The sequence below is a fragment of the Anser brachyrhynchus genome (genome assembly GCF_964034855.1).
Source record: "Anser brachyrhynchus genome assembly, chromosome: 30".
NCBI lineage: Eukaryota > Metazoa > Chordata > Aves > Anseriformes > Anatidae > Anser > Anser brachyrhynchus.
The window spans coordinates 584,692-601,969 of record NC_137723.1 but is presented as its reverse complement, the minus strand read 5'-3'; the positions used below and the strand labels follow the sequence as shown (position 1 = coordinate 601,969).

At 50.7% G+C, this 17,278-nt stretch overlaps 3 protein-coding genes across 6 annotated transcripts in view; 2 read left to right on the top strand and 1 right to left on the bottom strand.

The window, feature by feature from the left end:
* Nucleotides 1–1,443: 1,443 nt before the first annotated feature.
* Nucleotides 1,444–4,703, bottom strand: LOC308184267 (uncharacterized protein). The gene is made up of 2 exons (XM_080571246.1): nt 4,035–4,703; nt 1,444–3,857 (listed from the first exon to the last, which is right to left on the bottom strand). Exons 1-2 carry the CDS (start codon nt 4,321–4,323, stop codon nt 3,784–3,786), a joined length of 363 nt encoding a protein of 120 aa, XP_080427372.1. The 5' UTR covers nt 4,324–4,703; the 3' UTR covers nt 1,444–3,783.
* A 1,842-nt stretch (nt 4,704–6,545) lies between these two features.
* On the top strand, nt 6,546–15,145 carry LOC308184223 (butyrophilin subfamily 1 member A1-like). 4 transcript variants are annotated; one of them, XM_080571115.1, is made up of 12 exons: nt 6,546–6,826; nt 7,564–7,666; nt 8,575–8,681; nt 8,757–8,922; nt 9,481–9,762; nt 10,349–10,456; nt 10,904–10,924; nt 11,349–11,369; nt 12,096–12,116; nt 12,485–12,505; nt 12,883–12,915; nt 13,969–15,145. In XM_080571115.1, the coding sequence occupies exons 1-12, from the start codon at nt 6,779–6,781 to the stop codon at nt 14,604–14,606; spliced, it is 1,569 nt and encodes a 522-aa protein (XP_080427241.1). In that variant the 5' UTR covers nt 6,546–6,778; the 3' UTR covers nt 14,607–15,145. The 4 variants fall into 4 exon arrangements, with proteins under 4 accessions (XP_080427241.1, XP_080427239.1, XP_080427240.1 ...); XM_080571113.1 differs by having other exon boundaries at nt 6,599–6,826; nt 8,575–8,922; XM_080571114.1 differs by having other exon boundaries at nt 6,601–6,826; nt 7,559–7,666; nt 8,575–8,922.
* Nucleotides 15,146–15,692: 547 nt separating this feature from the next.
* The window catches only part of LOC308184222 (uncharacterized protein), a 29,868-nt gene continuing 28,282 nt past the window's right edge, over nt 15,693–17,278 (top strand). Inside the window, exon 1 of the mRNA XM_080571108.1 lies at nt 15,693–15,717. The gene's annotated coding sequence lies outside the window, so the exon portion shown is untranslated. The remainder of the gene's footprint in view (nt 15,718–17,278) is intronic.

The following is a 17,278-nucleotide window of genomic DNA, read 5'->3' as shown; positions in this document are numbered from 1 at the left end:
GTGCCCTGGGGAGGGGGGATGAGACCCACGCCGCTTCCAGCGGTCCCTTCCCGGAGCCTGACAGAGCGAGTCCTGCCCGGCACCCGGTGACGTCAGGTGCTACTCGGGCCCCCATTGGTCATTGGACGGCGGCGGCACCAATCGCGGCGAGGAGCCTCTCGGGGGGAGAGGATGAGGCGGGAGCGCCGGGCTGAGGGAGGGGCAGGGACGAGGCTGGGGCCGCAGGCTGGGGAGGGGGAGGAGGGGAGAGGCGCTTGGTGATGAGGAAGGGAGCCAGGGGCTGGGCTGGGGCCACGAGACGGGGCTGGGACGTGTGTGGGGGCGAGCAGAAGTGGAGGCTCCAGGTGCCCAGCACGGAGGTGGGCATGTCCGCCAGCACAGCCACCGCAGCCACCTCCTGGAACAGCTGTGGTTCTGCTGGGAGAGGGGCTGGGGCTGCAGGACAGAGTGGGGGGGATGGGGGGTGAGGGGAGATGAGGGATGCCACAGACCACGGTGACCCCCGTGCTCAGGCGACGCCCCCGGTCCCACCCGGGTTCCCGCTGCCACGGAAGGGAACTCAGGGTGTCGTGATGCTGTGGCGAAAATCTCTGGCGAAGACCGGCGAATGTGGGCGAAAATCCCCCCTGCCCGTGCAGATGTTCAGTAAAAGAGACTTCCAAGATGATGGGGAGAGGACGGCACCAGGGCAGCTGACCTAAACCGACCAAAGGGGTATTCCATGCCATACGATGTCACACTCAGCAATAAAAGGTGGGAAAGGGGAAGCGGGGGGGGGGACGACTGTTGTTGTGGAAGCATCTGTCCTCCCGAACAACAAGCATATTGAGGCCCTGCTTCCCAGGACGGTTCCGAACATCACTCACTGATGGGAAGTAGAGAGTAACTGCTTTTCTCTCTCTGTGCTTCTGTGCTGCCTTTTTTTTTAAAAAAACTTTTTTTTTTCCCTCTCCCTTTTCCCTTTAATTAAATCATCCTTATCTCAAACCTTGAGCTCTCTGTGTCCTATTTTCTCCCCCTTCCTCCTTGCGGACGGGGAGTGAGGGAGCGGCCGTGGTGGAACTCAGCTGCCCACCCGAGTAAAACCACCACACACTAACACAGATGTATTTTGTATATCAACCATAAGGACAGGACTGAGACGGGAAGAGGGTTGTCAACCACAAGGACAGGACTGAAACAGGAAGTATGTTGTATATTGACCACAAGGACAGGATGACCCTAAAGGTAACCAGCAAGAACCGACCTGGACTGCTGAAGTCTGCAAATGACAGGAAGGGTCAAAAGTTTAGCAGTGAGGAAGACTTCTGGCCTTCATCAAAAGACCACCAGAGGATGCTGGCTGACCACCCAAGGACTATAGCATGCATGCGAATAGGGGCGGGAACCAATGTTAATGATTCTTCGGATGCCTAATGAATATGCAAGAGACTTACATGTGTGTGGGGGGGGGAGTGAAATTAATATGTATACATCTCATCAATGATATCAATGTATATATCTCACCCTGGTAGTAACCCTTGGTGTGCAAGCTAGGAGGAGCGATCCCCCTTGCACCCAGTGCTGCAATAAACATACCCGCTTTATAACTCTCCTCGAGTTGTAAAATTTGTTTCCGTGTGTCACAGGAAAAGCAAAGCAAAACAAATCAAAGCCGGGCCAAGAAAATCAAGGAAAGCAAGGCCAGGAAAGGCAAAGCAGGGCCAGGAAAGGCAAAGCAGAGCCAGGAAAACCAAAGCAAAGCAGGGCCAGGGAAGGCAAAGCAGAGCAAGGCAAAGCAAAGCAAAGGAAAGTAGCACAAGGAAAAGCAAAGCATTGCCAGGAAAGACAAAGCAAACAAATCAAAGCAAAGCAATTCGAGGCAAAGAAGAGCAAAGCAGGGGCAAGAACAGCAAAGGAAAATAGAGAAGGAAAAGCAAAACTGTGCCAAGGAAGAACAAAGCAAAGAAGAGCAAGGAAAAGCAAAGAAAAGTGAAGCAAATCTAAGCAGCTGGTGGCCAGCCCTCCTGCCGGTTCCAAGTGTCTGTGGGGGAAAGACCGCAGGGGCCTCATGCCGGGTACAGCTGGTGGCCAGAGTCGGACAGTGGCTGTACCCTGCTTGCCTGCTCCCCGGCCTCCTTCACACCTCATAGTCCGCCGTGACAGTGGGCAAGAACCATGTCAAGCTTTAGCTGGTTTTATATATATATACACACACACATATATATATATATAGTTGCCTTTCTTCCACTGTAGTTCTGGGAATCATGTAGTTATTTATGGTTGTTCAAAACCTCACCCAACACCAACCCCAGACGAATAGCAGTGGATGCCCTAGAGGCCTTCCAGGGCACTCTGGGATGCCCTACAAGCCTCCTCTTGCACCCTAGAGGCAAAATAAGGACTCTCCCTGGAATCTAGTGGCCTCTGGATGCCTCTCAGGGCTCTCTAGTGCACTCATTGGCACACTGGAGGCCTCCTGTGGCCCTCCACTGAACTCTAGATGCTCTTCAGGTCTACCAGGGCAACCCAGTGCCCTCTAGCTCCCTTGGAAAGACTCCCAGTGACCCCCAGTGTCCTCAAGGATGCCCTAGAGGCCTCCAAGTGCACTCTAGGATGCCCTATGAGCCTTGCCTTCCACCCTAGAGGCAAAATAAGGACACTTCCTGGAATATAGTGGCATCTGGAAACCTCACACTGCCATCTAGTGCACTCTCGGGCACACTGGAAGCCTCCTGTGTTCCTCTGCTGCACTCTAGATCCTCCGCAGGTTTACCAGGGCCACCCAGTGCCCTCTAGCTCCCTCGGAAAGCCTCCCAGTGACCCCCAGTGTCCTCAAGGAAGCCCTAGAGGCCTCCCAGGGCACTCTAGGGTCCCCTACGAGCCTCCTCTTGCATCCTCGAGGCAAAATAAAGACTCTTGCTGGAATCTAGTAGTCTCCAGCAGCCTCACAGTGCTCTCTACTGCACTCTCTGGAGCATTGCAGGCCTCCTGTGGTCCTCTGCTGCACTCTAGATTCTCCGCAGGTCTACCAGTGCCCCCCAGTGCCCTCTAGCTCCCCTGGAAAGCCTCCCAGTGACCCCCAGTGTACTCTAGGATGTCCTAGAGTCCTCCAGAGGCACTGTAGCTTGCCCTATGAGACTCCTCTTGCACCCTCGAGGCAAATAAGGACTCTCCCTGGAATCTAGTGGCCTCCAGCGGCCTCACAGGGCTACAGGTTCACTGTCTGGCACACTGGAGGCCTCCTGTGTTCCTCTGCTGCACTCTAGATCCTCCGCAGGTTTACCAGGGCCACCCAGAGCCCTCTAGCTCCCTCGGAAAGCCTCCCAGTGACCCCCAGTGTCCTCAAGGAAGCCCTAGAGGCCTCCCAGGGCACTCTAGGGTTGCCTAAGAGCCTCCTCTTGCACCCTCGAGGCAAAATAAGGACTCTTCCTGGAATCTAGTGGCCTCCAGCGGCCTCACAGTAGGCCAATAGTAGTGGATGCACTTGTGGCACGTGAAGGTCTTCTCCGCAGTGTGGATCCTCCGGTGGGGGACGAGGAACGACATCCTGCTGAAGGTCTTCCCGCAGTCTGGACACCCGTAGGAGGCTCTATGTGCTGTGCCTCCTGGCCTCCCGGCCTCGTTGCTGCTGTAGGTTCTCCCCACCACAAGATCCCCTCGGCAGCCTTTCGGGCTTCCACCTGTCCTCGGCGACCGGTGGCCACAGGGCTCCGGCTTCACTTCTCCATGTGGTTCCTTGGAGCTTCGCTGTGGTTGATGCTGTGGTGTTGGGTTTGCCTTCTGGGCTGAGTTCCCCTTGGATCATCCGGAACGTATCTCAGCTCCGTTCGGTGTCCCTGTTTTTTCCCCCTTCTCATCCTCCAGGCCATCGTCAGCTGTAGGGACAAAGACAGAGACGCAAAAACCCCATCCCATGAAGTTTGGCTGTGGATCCCGAGCACCTTTGGGACTCCCACTCCCAAATCCAGCCTGCCCTGCAGCCCTGGGTGGTGCCACCGCAGCAAGGAGCCCCTTGGGGTCGAGGCTCCATCATCCCCCCCCTTGCTACCCACCTGCTTGTGGGGTTTCTGGCCGGTGACTCCTCTTCCCATCTGGAACACTCTGGGAGAGAAGACCTGGGGGAGGAAGCATGCGTGCTGCTGGGCTCCCACCTTCAGCTTCGGGGGATGTGGGGGCTGCTGGGTCTGGGCTCTGGTGGTCCTGGGGAGCTTGGTGGGGGCTCTCGTTGTCGTCGTCATCGTCCTCCTCCTCCTCCTCCTTCTCCTCCTCCTCGTCCTCCTCCTCCTCCTTCCTTCCTTGTCCTCCTCCTCCTCCTTCCTTCCTCGTCCTCCTTATCCTCATCCTCCTCCTCGTCCTCCTCCTCGTCCTCCTCCTCGTCCTCCTCCTCGTCCTCCTCGTCCTCCTCCTTCCTTCCTCATCCTCCTCCTCCTCCTTCCTTCCTCGTCCTCCTCCACTTCCGCCCCCAGCAGCAGATTCACCACATCCCACCCAGGGCCGAGATAAAAAATAGCTCCATAAGGAAAGGAGAAGCGGAAGAAAGAAATTAAAGAAACTAGGGAAAAAAAAAGCAGAAAAAAGTGTTGCAAAGGCCACTCACTGCTTCCCATGGGTAGATGTGTGCCTGGGCAGCTCTCAAACAAACTTTGCCCCCCTAAACCCCCTCCTGTCTGTTTAAAAGCTGAGAATGATATCTCTGTGGTTAGCTCAAGCCTGCTCGCATCCCCTTGTGCAGATGAGAATCAAAGGTGACCTTGACACAGTGCAAACAGCCTGTCCAGGCGTTATCAGCACTGATTTACCCCAGCACAGCACCTTAGGGCCGCTGGAAGATAATTAACTCCATCCCAGCTGGACCCCAGTGGACTGGGTGGACCACCCCTGATGCCCTCCATGAGCAGCAGCCCCAAAAGAGCAGGAAGGTGGTTTTGGGGACAGCAGGAGTGTGAGGTTTTGGAGTGTGCAGGAGACACAAATTGGCTGCATCCCTAATATTTACAGCTCCTGGGTTGTGCATGTACACGTGGGTGCACCCAGGTACTCACAGAAGCACGTGTGCATGTGCATCCCAGCATTTTTCTCTAGAAAAGTGTCACCTAGACGTTAATGCATCACTTTTGGCCATGCATTTTTACTGCACCAGTGGCGGGCACGAGGATGAGTGTAAAGCGCTCGCTGCAGTGCATGAGGTCTCCAGCACTGCAGGAAATCCCCAGGCTCAAGAGCTTTCGGGAGTAACAAAATATTCTGGTTCCTCCTCAGCTTCAAAGAGAATATACTGGTTCCTCTGCTCTCAAAGAGAATTTTCTGGTTTATCGGAGGTCTGAGGCTCTGTGATAGCTGCAGGCATCTTCATGCTGCTCGGCTGCCTGGGATGGGTCATGATTCGATCTCTCTTGTCCATTTGCTAACCCAGCAGCTCCTTTCATCCTTGCTCTTAGCCTGGATCCTTGCTGACCAGGGGAAGGGGATTAGAGGATACTTAAGATACTCCTAAATAGGAGGTGGCAAAGGGAAACTCTTTCCTGCAATGCACAGAGGGCTCTGAGGGACCCTCATCCAAAATCCGATGTTATATAGAAGGTAGAGGTGGGCTGCAGCCCTAAATGCAGGAGAAGATGGAGCGAAGGGTGAAAACCAAGAGGAAATCAGCAATGCAGAAATGTTGTGTGTGTCTTGGTACATTTATTCCCCTTCCAACACTTTTTGAGCCTGCTGATTAATCCGATATAAGACTCGGGAAAAGCAGTTCTGCGGCTCGTGGAGATGATCTGCAAGCAGAAAACCCGAGCTGAAAGCTTTTACCGAGGAGTGCTTGCTTCTGGGGGAAGGCATGTTTGGCACACGACCTTGTCACCCATCCTAAGTATGCCACACATTGGATGTGCTCCTTGCCTGACGCTTTGATCAGAGCAGCTGGCAGGCACCGAGCCTTGCTTGGCTGAAATTAAACAGAGACAGAAGTGTGGATGAAAGCAAAGCAAGCAAACGAGGGAAGGCTGACGTGAGAAATGAAACTACCACTCGCTTCGGCTGGCTGTAAGAATTTAACCCTCCTGGAGTGGCATTTTCCCAATTTCTTGCACGAAGCACGAGGGGAGGTCACAGGGAATGGGGCAAGGTTTGTTCAGATAGTTCAAATCATTCAGAGCAGCCGGCTGTGCTCGGACTCATGCCAGCAGCAAAAATGTTTGCAGAGGTGATGCCTGCAATAGGAGAGGGCATATGGGGAAAAAAATAATTAATTTTTTAAAGAAGCATTAAAAATCACAGGTGCAAATGTATATTTATATAAATACATATATATTAAATGCCTTGCTTGCTTTTTGCTCCTAAATGCAGCCTCCCTAGTTTCAGGACGTGCTGGGAGTGGGAGCAATGTACACCCTGCAGCACGAAGGTTTTGGGGTGCAACAGGTGCCCCGATGTGTAATTGCCTTGCGGGATGCCCCTGCATCTGGGGCAGGATTCGCCTCCGCTCTGCTGGGACGGGTGGGCAGAAATGATGTTCTGGAGGGGGTCTGGATGCAGAAGAGTCGGTTTGAGCTCAGAGGTTTCGCTTTTGACCTTGGGAGGGTTTCTCTGAGGCTCCTGCAAGCCATGGGTTTCCGGCTCTCGGGTTCAGCTCCGCCCTTTGTGCTCAGAAAGTAGGAAGCAAAGGGCGATTTTAGTGGGCTGGCAAGCTGGCAGGAGCCTGCTTACGCCCTCACAGCCTCTGGGGTTTTCTGACCCACCCCACCCTCCCCTTCTTAGCCCCCAGCAAGCTGCAAGGGGGGCACGGCTGCAGTCCCAAGCGGTGATGCTTCCTCCACCCCGGGGAGCAGCGGTCTGGATGGGTTCAGGAGAGGTATGGCAGGGTCCTGGGGTTTGGAGTACCCCCTGCTTCCTATGTGGGACTGGGGGGGGGGGAGGTCAGGAAGCTATGGGGGGCTTGGGGACCCCCAGCAATAGGGGACCCCAGCCCGGCCTGAAGCTGGGCTGAGTTATTTTCAAGCTGTAGCCAATTAGGTCCCCGCCTGTGGTATCCGTCACGGGTCACCCTCCTCCTGGGTGCCCATTCCCCCCAAAATGTGACCCCTATTTGTCAGCTTTACCTGGTGTCACCACATCCTGGAGACATGCAGGAGGGAGAAGAAGGCTATTCCTCTCTGTACCCCCCACCATCTTAAAGATTATTTCAATTGCAGATTTTCTCCCTTGTTCTAAGGAGCATCACAAACTGGAGAAAATGGCTTTTTTTCCCCCCAAAAAAACTCCCTTCCAAGGGAGGCTGAGCCCTTGCAGATATGTGACAGCAGTGCCCAGTCTGTGGGACCAGGAACATCGCGGACACCAAAATATTGGTTTTTTCCCTTGGAAAGGTGGGAATGGTACCCATGCAGGAGGAGCTACCTGACCTCCAACCTTTTTTTTTTTTTTTTTTTTTAATTTTTAACTATTGCCTCATTCTGCAGGTTCTCGCAATCAAGTTTCCTCTAGGAAAACCTTTTCATATTGATGTTCTTTGCACCTTGCTCAGCTTTACACTCATTTCACTGATTTTTATATAAATATTTTTTTGCTGTTCATCTCTCCCCAGTGAAGGTGGATGTGAAGATGTTGGTTTCCTCCTGCCTCCTTTGCAGCAGCTCTGTCCTGGCTTGTGCCACAATTTTCTTTGGTTTTCATGTTCGTGAGATGGATTGTGGTAAGGATCTCCTTCTGCCTCTTACATGGAGCCTGTCATTTGCTATATATTTATATATATAGATATATTGGCTTGTTAATGCTACAAAAAAAGTGATATATGCTGAAAAGTTGCCTGCGGGAGCAGTTTGTTACTGAGATATTAAGAAACCACCGGTGCTTCCAGCCCTGCTCTGTAACTCAGGGCTTCTGACCCCAACCCAATATGGCTTAAACCTTCCATCGAGGTCATTTAGGAGGCGATAGTGAGAATCGTGGGATCACTTAGGTTGGAACAGACCTTCAGGATCATTGAGTCATCAACATGACCCCCCGAGTCCCACCACTAAACCACGTCCCCTAGTGCCATGTCCACATATCTCCTAAATAGCCCCAGGGATGGGGGAGAAGAAGCTGTGGGCCTTACTGAAAGCTCATTTTAAAAGCCAGGTGGGATAAATAGCAAATCTGGGGGGGCACAACTCTGGGGAGCATCACTTGAGATGTGCCCAAATGATGCTGTTTTGGGGAATCTACCATCATCCGCAAGTGGGGGATCCCCTCCATACGGGGAAGGAGGGTGGAGGGTGTGAAGAAGTGAGCATCCCCAAAGAGGAGACCCCAAGCTCTGTCTTTTATTATTCCTGTGCCCCCAAACCTGTCCTTTCTCCCTCTGTTATGTCTGCTCCACCATTTGTGGAGCTTTCAGATGGCTTCTTCTTCTCACATCAGCATGTGCTAGTGTTTTCAACTCAGCAGGCTTAACTCCATCTTTTTAGGCTGCTTTCCAGACCCACTCTTGATGGCAGATGTGTGCTGGGTGCCCCAATCCTTGCACCTATCGTGATGCTGCCTTATGCTTGATTGCTGATTGCCCCCAGACGTGCCACCACCACCCCAACCAGAACCCTTTAAACTTGTTGTTTGCAGCCCAGTTCCAAGTCCTGGGGTCTGATCACCCCATCACGGCCACCGTGGGAGGGGACGTCGTGTTGCCCTGTCACCTCTCCCCCAGGATGAACGCCGAGCACATGGAGGTGAGGTGGTTCCGCTCCCGGTTTTCCATCTATGTGCACCTCTACCACAGCGGGCAGGACCACTTCTCCTCCCAGATGCCCGAATACCAGGGGAGGACGGAGTTTTTGAAAGCGGGTGTCTCCGATGGAAACGTTTCCTTGCGGATCCTCAGGACCAGGCTGAGCGATGAGGGACAGTACCAGTGTCTCATTAAAGATGGGAATTTTTATGAAGAAGCCACTCTGGAGCTGAAAGTAGCAGGTAAAACCCCAGAGGCAGGATTGCCTACGAGAAAGGCTTCTGGATTCGCCCATTTTCCCTATAAAGACTCATAAATCCTTTCTATTTCCTCTCTGTAATAGCCCAGCTCCTAATGAGCAGCTCTCTGACCTACATGGCTTCAAATCCCCACAGAATAGGGACTTTTTCCAACACCAGACCCATGAAACCTCACAAAGCCAGCAGCACCATCCTCTGTAGGATGGGCTGAACCAGAAAGTTGGCCTGATTTCATGGCTGATTTCTGACCGTAAGGATGATGCTGGGGGTGAATAGGTCAGCCTTGAACCTTCCCTGAAACCAGAAGTTGAAAAGGTGTGGCTTCCTTCGATTTCCCCAAGGAAGGAGGACAATAGGACTAAAGAACATAATTGGATTCCACCCCAAGCTCAGAAACTACGTGGGTGTCTTTCATCAGTGCTGCCCTATTTTTGCAGCTGTCAAGAAAAGGGAAAAGCTTTGGGGGTTTTGAAAATCCCTCCTCTGGGATGGGCACTCCTTGTGTTTCTGTTGGTCTGGCTGATGCCTGTTTCATCCTAGTTTCGGGTTCCAGCCCACTTTTGTCCGTGGAGGATTACCAAGATGGGGGAATCCGCGTGGGATGCCTTGCAGCCGGCTGGTACCCAAAGCCTGAGATGCTGTGGAGAGATTTCCAGGGACAGCAGCTTCCTTCCTTTACTGAATCTGCCTCCCAAGACAAGAATGGCTTCTTCCAGGTGGAAAAGACCATCATCATCCACAAAAACTCGAAGCAAAATGTGTCCTGTTCTGTCCAGAACACTCGTCTTCCCCAGGAGAAGGACTCCTCAATTTACATATCAGGTGAGCCACCGCCGGAATTAAAGCTTTTAAAACTCAAACCAGGGAAATAAGGTTTTGCTTCCCTTAATTTTACACACAGGGGATCAGTTGCTCCCCTATTCTGGTGCCTACAGCTGCAACACTCCATGCACAGGATTGTGATGGAGAGGGAAAGGAAGAGATGGAGGAGGAACTGAACTGGGGTTTCTGGACCACAAGGAATCAAATCAGGGATTTTCTGGACTTTTTAAATAAAATATCCGTTTCAGCTCAGTTTTCTTCAGAGCCATCTCTGAAGCAAAGATTTTTTATTAAAGTATGGCAGCCTCAGGTCTAAATATTTCAACAAAGATGATGGTGCACAAAGGAGAAGGAGAAGGAGCACTTGTAAGATATCACTTTTCCATGTATTCAGGACATTAAATACAAAAGAGTTTTGGAACATTTTTAGAGACTTTTTCCCGTTTGTATTTGTTATGGTCTCACATTATACTAATTGTATGTAAGCACATAGCATGACCGTGTTTGTGTAGCTGCATTCACACCTACGCACGTAAATGCACTCCATGTCCTGCACTAACTCCACCTTGGCCATTTTCCCTTTCAGATGCCATTTTCCCAAAGGTCTCTCCCTGGAAGGTAGCTTTCTTTGCTACCCTGGCCATCTGCTTGGCTTTGCTGATTTTCTTGCTATTGTTAATTTATTGGCTACAAGGTAAGGCATTAGGAAACTGCAAGAAGGGGTCGTGGCTCCTAAGACCAAACTGAAATGCCCTGAAATACCAGTTGCGAGACCCCTCTCCTGCAGAAATATTCTGAAAATGGCATCCTTCAGGTGGCACTGTACGCCCACTGTAAGACCACCGGAGTCCCTTAAGTAAACCATGGGGAGGCGATGTCACAATAAACCCCACCAGTGCTGGCCGAGCAAAAAAAAAACAAACAGTCCTAATATTCAGTGCAGATTTGCACTGCAAATCTCCATCAATAGAATCATAGAATATCCCGAGTTGGATATTCTGTAATTTTGATATATTATTAAGATTATTAATGATCTTGATATGTTATCAAGATTTCTTGACATATTATCAAGATTATTGCATTATTATTATTGTGGAAGAAATCTTTTAATCTGTGCCACTTTATCTGTTCTTTCTTACAGCCAAACACGCCGCAGAACTTGGTAAGAGAAACTTTCTTTTCACTTTTCAAAGGATATTTTTTTTTGGCACCAGAAGAGGGTTGGGCATTGCTTGGTCTTGCATCTGTGTGCATCTCCTACATTCTGCTTTGATAGCAGTGGTTGCAGGCTAATTTCACAACAAAAAGCCACTTGAAAGAATTCTGAGGAATAGAGGAAATAAAGTGGGCAGATTTCATTTAAATTCTGAAAGTACACACACATAAAAAATAACAGAAAAAGTTCCTTTTTTTTTTCTTTTTTTTCCTCTTGCAGGTACTAAGATCTGTTAGATATTTTATTAATGTTAAGAAGTTTTACAATTCTCTGTACCCCAAGCAGACTTTCGTTGCCAACAGTTCCCCCATGGCTTATCTGTCAGAAAAGAAGCTTCCGCTCACATTTTTCTTTCTGCTTTTGCTTTCAGAGAAACGCAGTGCAGAAATCCGTAAGTACCATGGTTCTTCTGTCTTTGTGGGTAGTTCTGCAGGGAGAACGAGCCCTGCATCTGGATGCTTGGTTAACTGCATTATGAGAGTTGGGGGAAGGAAGTGGGGAGGAAGCAGTGCTTTTGCTGGTGTCTTGGGGAACAAATAAAGTGTGTGACTTCATCTGAACTGGCCAGTTTGGGTAAGTGACTTTAGGGAAGACCAGATCCCTTTTTGCTTGGTATAATAAATCTCTGATTTGATGGGTTGTGGTTCCTGAAGTCCCTCTATAGCGCATGTCTTTGGTAGTTCGATTATATCTTTGGTAAACTGTATGACTTTCAAGAGGCCAGCTTCCTTCTTTTCAGAGGAATAAAGTTCAGAGTTATACCTTTTTCCCAAAAAGCAATCCAAGAAAGCAATAAACACATGAACTTCCTTTTTTCCTGTGTTAAAATAATAGCCAGTTTTAATGGCAACACTGCTAACAGAGAAATGGCATGCAAGTGAGATAAAGAAACCCTTTCCTTCAAATTAAATGAGGCCGTCCATCAAAATCCCACTTAGGACAGTCACATTAAGCTTTTTCCCCCAAACCTGCATAACTTTCCAACAGCTCAGTTACCCATGTTTTGGGTAGGAAAAGAGCAAATTCCAGAGCAGAGCCTGGACGCATTGCCAACACCAAGTTAGTGCTTCCCAGCAATCCCATTTATTTATTTTTTCCTGTCTTTTTCCTCCCCCAGGGGAACGTGATATGGAAATACGTAAGTGTTCTTTTGCCTCTTCCGCCAACTAAAGCCCTGGGACAAGGGAGAAGAGCTTTCCCTAACTTTCTCCACCTAAGTTTAATTTCTCAGAGGCCATCAAAGAGAAATGATGGTGGCACCAACCCCGCCAATTGCTTCCTTCTGCTGGGGTGCACAAAATCCCTTCTTCAAGTCAATTTTACATAAAGCTACATCCCATCTGCTTTTCCCTGGCTCTGCATCTCTGCCTGGGCAGATCTGGGAGGTCTAGCACCATAAAAGAACCTCTGAACGTACCCCTGGGTTTGGTGGCTATGTAGGGATCCATGTGTGGGGTTTTGACCCAAAAGCTTCTACTAAGAACATGCTCATTTTTTCTGTTTCAGAGAAACACGCTGCAGAACTGCGTAAGTTTAATCCTTGCTCTTCCCCCCATCATAGCATCAGGCTATATCAAACAGCACATTTGTGGGTGGGGGGATTTGCTCAATTTTATTACCATGACACCACCAACGCTGCTTACAAAACACTACCTGGGGGACTGAAAATGATGAATTGATGAATTAAAAAAAAAAAAAAAAAGAAAAGGATGAAATGATGAATTGGACCAGAAAGGAAAGCACTGTCCTCATTTTGATGCACCCCCACACTGTGTAGGCTGCACCAGTTTTGAACCTGAAGCATGCCTGGGGCTGTTGTGCAGCCCTGGGGGCCAGTGGCCCAAAGCCTCCAACATCACTCTCCACTGAAGAGCCCACTTGTGATCATGTGTGTTTGGTTTCAGGGTGGAGAAATACTATTGTCCCAGTGGAAGAAGGTACCTTGGTTTCATGCTTTGCCTGTCCTTGAGTCTCTGCCTCCACACCATTGCTGGTCTGATGCTTTCTGTGTCCTTTGCCACCTCTTCTGTCCCACTAAATAAGTTCCCTTCCCTTCCCTTCCCTTCCCTTCCCTTCCCTTCCCTTCCCTTCCCTTCCCTTCCCTTCCCTTCCCTTCCCTTCCCTTCCCTTCCCTTCCCTTCCCTTCCCTTCCCTTCCCTTCCCTTCCCTTCCCTTCCCTTCCCTTCCCTTCCCTTCCCTTCCCTTCCCTTCCCTTCCCTTCCCTTCCCTTCCCTTCCCTTCCCTTCCCTTCCCTTCCTTCCCTTCCCTTCCCTTCCCTTCCCTTCCCTTCCCTTCCCTTCCCTTCCCTTCCCTTCCCTTCCCTTCCCTTCCCTTCCCTTCCCTTCCCTTCCCTTCCCTTCCCTTCCCTTCCCTTCCCTTCCCTTCCCTTCCCTTCCCTTCCCTTCCCTTCCCTTCCCTTCCCTTCCCTTCCCTTCCCTTCCCTTCCCTTCCCTTCCCTTCCCTTCCCTTCCCTTCCCTTCCCTTCCCTTCCCTTCCCTTCCCTTCCCTTCCCTTCCCTTCCCTTCCCTTCCCTTCCCTTCCCTTCCCTTCCCTTCCCTTCCCTTCCCTTCCCTTCCCTTCCCTTCCCTTCCCTTCCCTTCCCTTCCCTTCCCTTCCCTTCGGAATAGGGTTGCAGAATGGGTAAACTCACTGCATCTCCAGCCAGACCCACTGGGTAATGCTCTTGGTTCCTCCCTGAGAGACAGACCCAATTATTTATTAAGGTTAGCCCTAAATTAGTTGTGTTTGGGTTTGTGGCCCACATCCACACTGCAAACTCCCTTTGCTTCTGAGAGAGAGCAGCCACATCCCACCCACCCACCAGGAGCAGCTCCCAAAGAGCACCCAGGGACCACGCTGGAGTTAAGAGAGACCACCAAGCTCTGACCATTGAGCATGCGAGGTCTCAACGCATTTCTGCAAGGGGAAAGATCTTAGCTCGGAGCCACTCTGGATACATCCCAAAGGCTCCTCTGACTCTCTCCCTGCAGTACACGTCACTCTGGACGCGGACACGGCGCACCCCCAGCTCATCCTCTCCACGGATGGGAAGAAGGTGCGGCGAGGAGACACGCGGCAACCCATGCCTGACAATCCTGAGAGATATGACACCTACCACTGTGTCCTGGGCCAGGAGGGATTTGTCTCGGGGAGATGCTTCTGGGAGGTGGACGTGGGGACAGAGGAAGGGGGGGTCTGGGCAATGGGGGTGGCCAGGGACTCCATGAACAGGAAGGGGTGGATCAACCCCGCTCCGCAGGATGGTATCTTGGCTCTTTTCCACTGCGGGGGCAAGTACTGGGCTCTGACCTCTCCTGACCACACAGCTCTCCTCCTCACCCAGGTGCCCCGGATGATTAGGGTTTACTTGGACTTTGAGGGACAGAAAGTAGCCTTTTTCAATGCTGACAACCAAGACCTGCTCTTTAGTTTCCCGCTGGCCCCGCTGAGTGGGGAGAAGATCCGTCCCTGGTTCCGCGTGGGACCAATTGCCCAACTCAGCCTGAAGTCACCTCTTCCAGTCCCGCGTGTCCCCAGCATGGAGGAACCTCTGCTCCCTTCATGTTTCCCCTTGAAGAGCCTCTCCACAGGGCAAAAGACCCCATGCACACCAGAGGGCAGGGCATGACCAAGGCTGTGAAATCCCTGCTGTTGTCTGTAAGTGCCCAAGACTCTTCCAGTTGCATCGTGCTACCGTGGTGGCCCAAGACTCTTCCATCTGTGATTGCACCTCTCCATCCACCTCAGCAGAACTATCTCAGCTCCTGCTGTGCATAGTGACAGTAGCTAAGGGGTTTTCTGCTCCTAAGTTGACGTCCCCAAGCCAGCTGCTTGCTCCCAGAAATTCTCATTTGCAACCCTCGGCTATGCACAGATGCTAAACCAACAAGGGTGCTGGCACCCACCTGATGTATGGAAGGAAAACCCCACCATGCCAGTGGCTGAGAAGAAGGAGCTGTGCACCTCCACCCTCTTCTTTTTCACGTTGTCTCCATTCCTGCCAGTCCGGTGAAACGTGGCCCACTGAGTGGGTGGTGGTGGTTGTTGTGCATTTCCAGACAAGGAGCCGCTCCTGCACCGTTCTGACACCTGCTGCTCCTCCAAGTGTTGTGTTGAGCTCACCTGTGTGTACAAGAGATGCTACTTGGATAAAGGTGTCCTCGTGGCTTTTTTGGCTAGTGACACCTTTGTGGGTGATTTGGAGGGGGAATTTTACTCTCCCTTTTCTGAAAAGGGAAAAATGAGAGGAAAGCATCCAGAAGGAGCTGCCAGTGGCGCACCCTGGGTTAGCAAATGGAGAAGACAGAGGTCAAGCCATGATCCATCACTTTGAGTTTATACACTGTAGCTTCAGAAAACACTCAGTTTTGGGGGTCTCGGGTTTTGGACAGGAAGAGAGATCTCCATGTGGGCAGCCAGGGCAGGGCCCCCACCCCAAGGCAGATGAGCAAGGAAGGATCCAGCAGTGCAGCTGGCTTCGGATGAGGATCCAGAGCCCCAGGTCATGCCAGAAGCTGGGCTGAACATCAGGAGGAGCTGTGGGCAAGGCTGAGCTCTCCTGTGAAGCAGGCTAGGGCCTGTCTGGAAGCCACCCAGACAGCATCTCGGTGGCAGGAGGTGCACCAAGGCCATCCTGCATCTGGGTCCAGCCTCAAGACACTTGGCATCCTCTGCTTTACACCATTTGAGGAGCCTGGATGCTTGCAGCAGGGGTGGGAGCAGCCTAATCTGGACCCAAGGTAGGTGCCCTTCATTGCTTGTGCAGACAAGAGGCAGGGATTTTGATTTCTGCATGAATCCCATTCAAAACTGCAACTGGGAAGGGGACTTAGTGCCCCCGGAGCACCCAAAGTTCAACACCGAACTTGGAAAGTCATGAAAAAAGGCAAAGAAAAAGCAGGACCTGACCCGTCCTGCTGTTCAAGATGAGGGACAGCTGCCAGGGCCCAAAGCAAGCAGCCCATCCCTGAGTGCTCCTCTCCTGCTCAGCAGCTAAGAAGATAACAGGTTTCTCCAAAAGAGGAGAGCCCTCAGCTGGAAGGCTCCAGACCTGCATTTTTTTCTCCCCAAGCCCTGGTTTCGTCCATTTCCCCATGATTTTATAAGGAAACTGACTGGTCCCCCCATGTTCCTCAACCCTGGTAATATGGTTAGTATAGCTAATGGCATTTTTTAACGTAAACAGTCATTCTCTTTGAGCTGATTGCCTATCATTCCTCTTTCCCCTTAAATTCCTCTGCCTCCTAACTCTTTTATTGGGAATGGGATGGGGCTATGGCTGGGTTATTGTTCTTGGCTCCCCAGTCCTTCAGGAGCTGCTGCTCCATACTGGACCCTATTAACTCCCCCCTCAAAGCACCACCAGCTTTGCAGTTAGTGCCAGCTTCACAGCCAGCCAAGGCTCCTTAGGTTCACATCCTTCTGAGCTCTAAATGCCCCTTGGAGTGCAGGTGTTGGTCCCCCCCAGAAGCTCAGGTACCCCGTATCTCATGGGATGTAAATGCACCAAGGAATTTGGAGTGCATGTGCAGAATAAAATAGGAGCTGGTACAGAAGCTGAATATGCCTCAGGGCCAAAAGCTGTGTGCAAAAGGGGCCTTCATTTGCGGTGAAAATCCTCAACAAAAGCCCTGGGAGGTGTTTGCAGAACAAAGAAAGCCCAGTCCTGTAGTTAAAGGGGTAGCAAAAGCCTCAAAATAAGTGAGCAAAGAAACCAAGTGCCAGCTGAGCAACAGGTAGCATTAAAAGAGCCACTAGGGGAGGATCTTGCCCGCTGGATTCTCTAAAGAAATGGAGGGGGGGAAACAAAAATTCAATTATAGGCGGGTTTGGGATTAATAGAGTCAAAAGGAGGTGGGGAGATTCAATGGCATACAAGAATATGCACTTGCAGAGCCATGGGGTAAGGTCATGTTGTGTCTTAGGGATGAAAACCCCAAGAGCATCCTTTGCTGCTCCCATCTCCCCAGATCCAAAGTGTGCCCTTGCCACTGGGACATGCCCAGAAAGCATCCAAAAATGGCTAAAAACAGAGAAAACGAGGAAATAAAGGAGGAAATTCTTTTCTCTTTTTTCTTTTCTTTTCTTTTCTTTTCTTTTCTTTTCTTTTCTTTTCTTTTCTTTTCTTTTCTTTTCTTTTCTTTTCTTTTCTTTTCTTTTCTTTTCTTTTCTTTTCTTTTCTTTTCTTTTCTTTTCTTTTCTTTTCTTTTCTTTTCTTTTCTTTTCTTTTCTTTTCTTTTCTTTTCTTTTCTTTTCTTTTCTTTTCTTTTCTTTTCTTTTCTTTTCTTTTCTTTTCTTTTC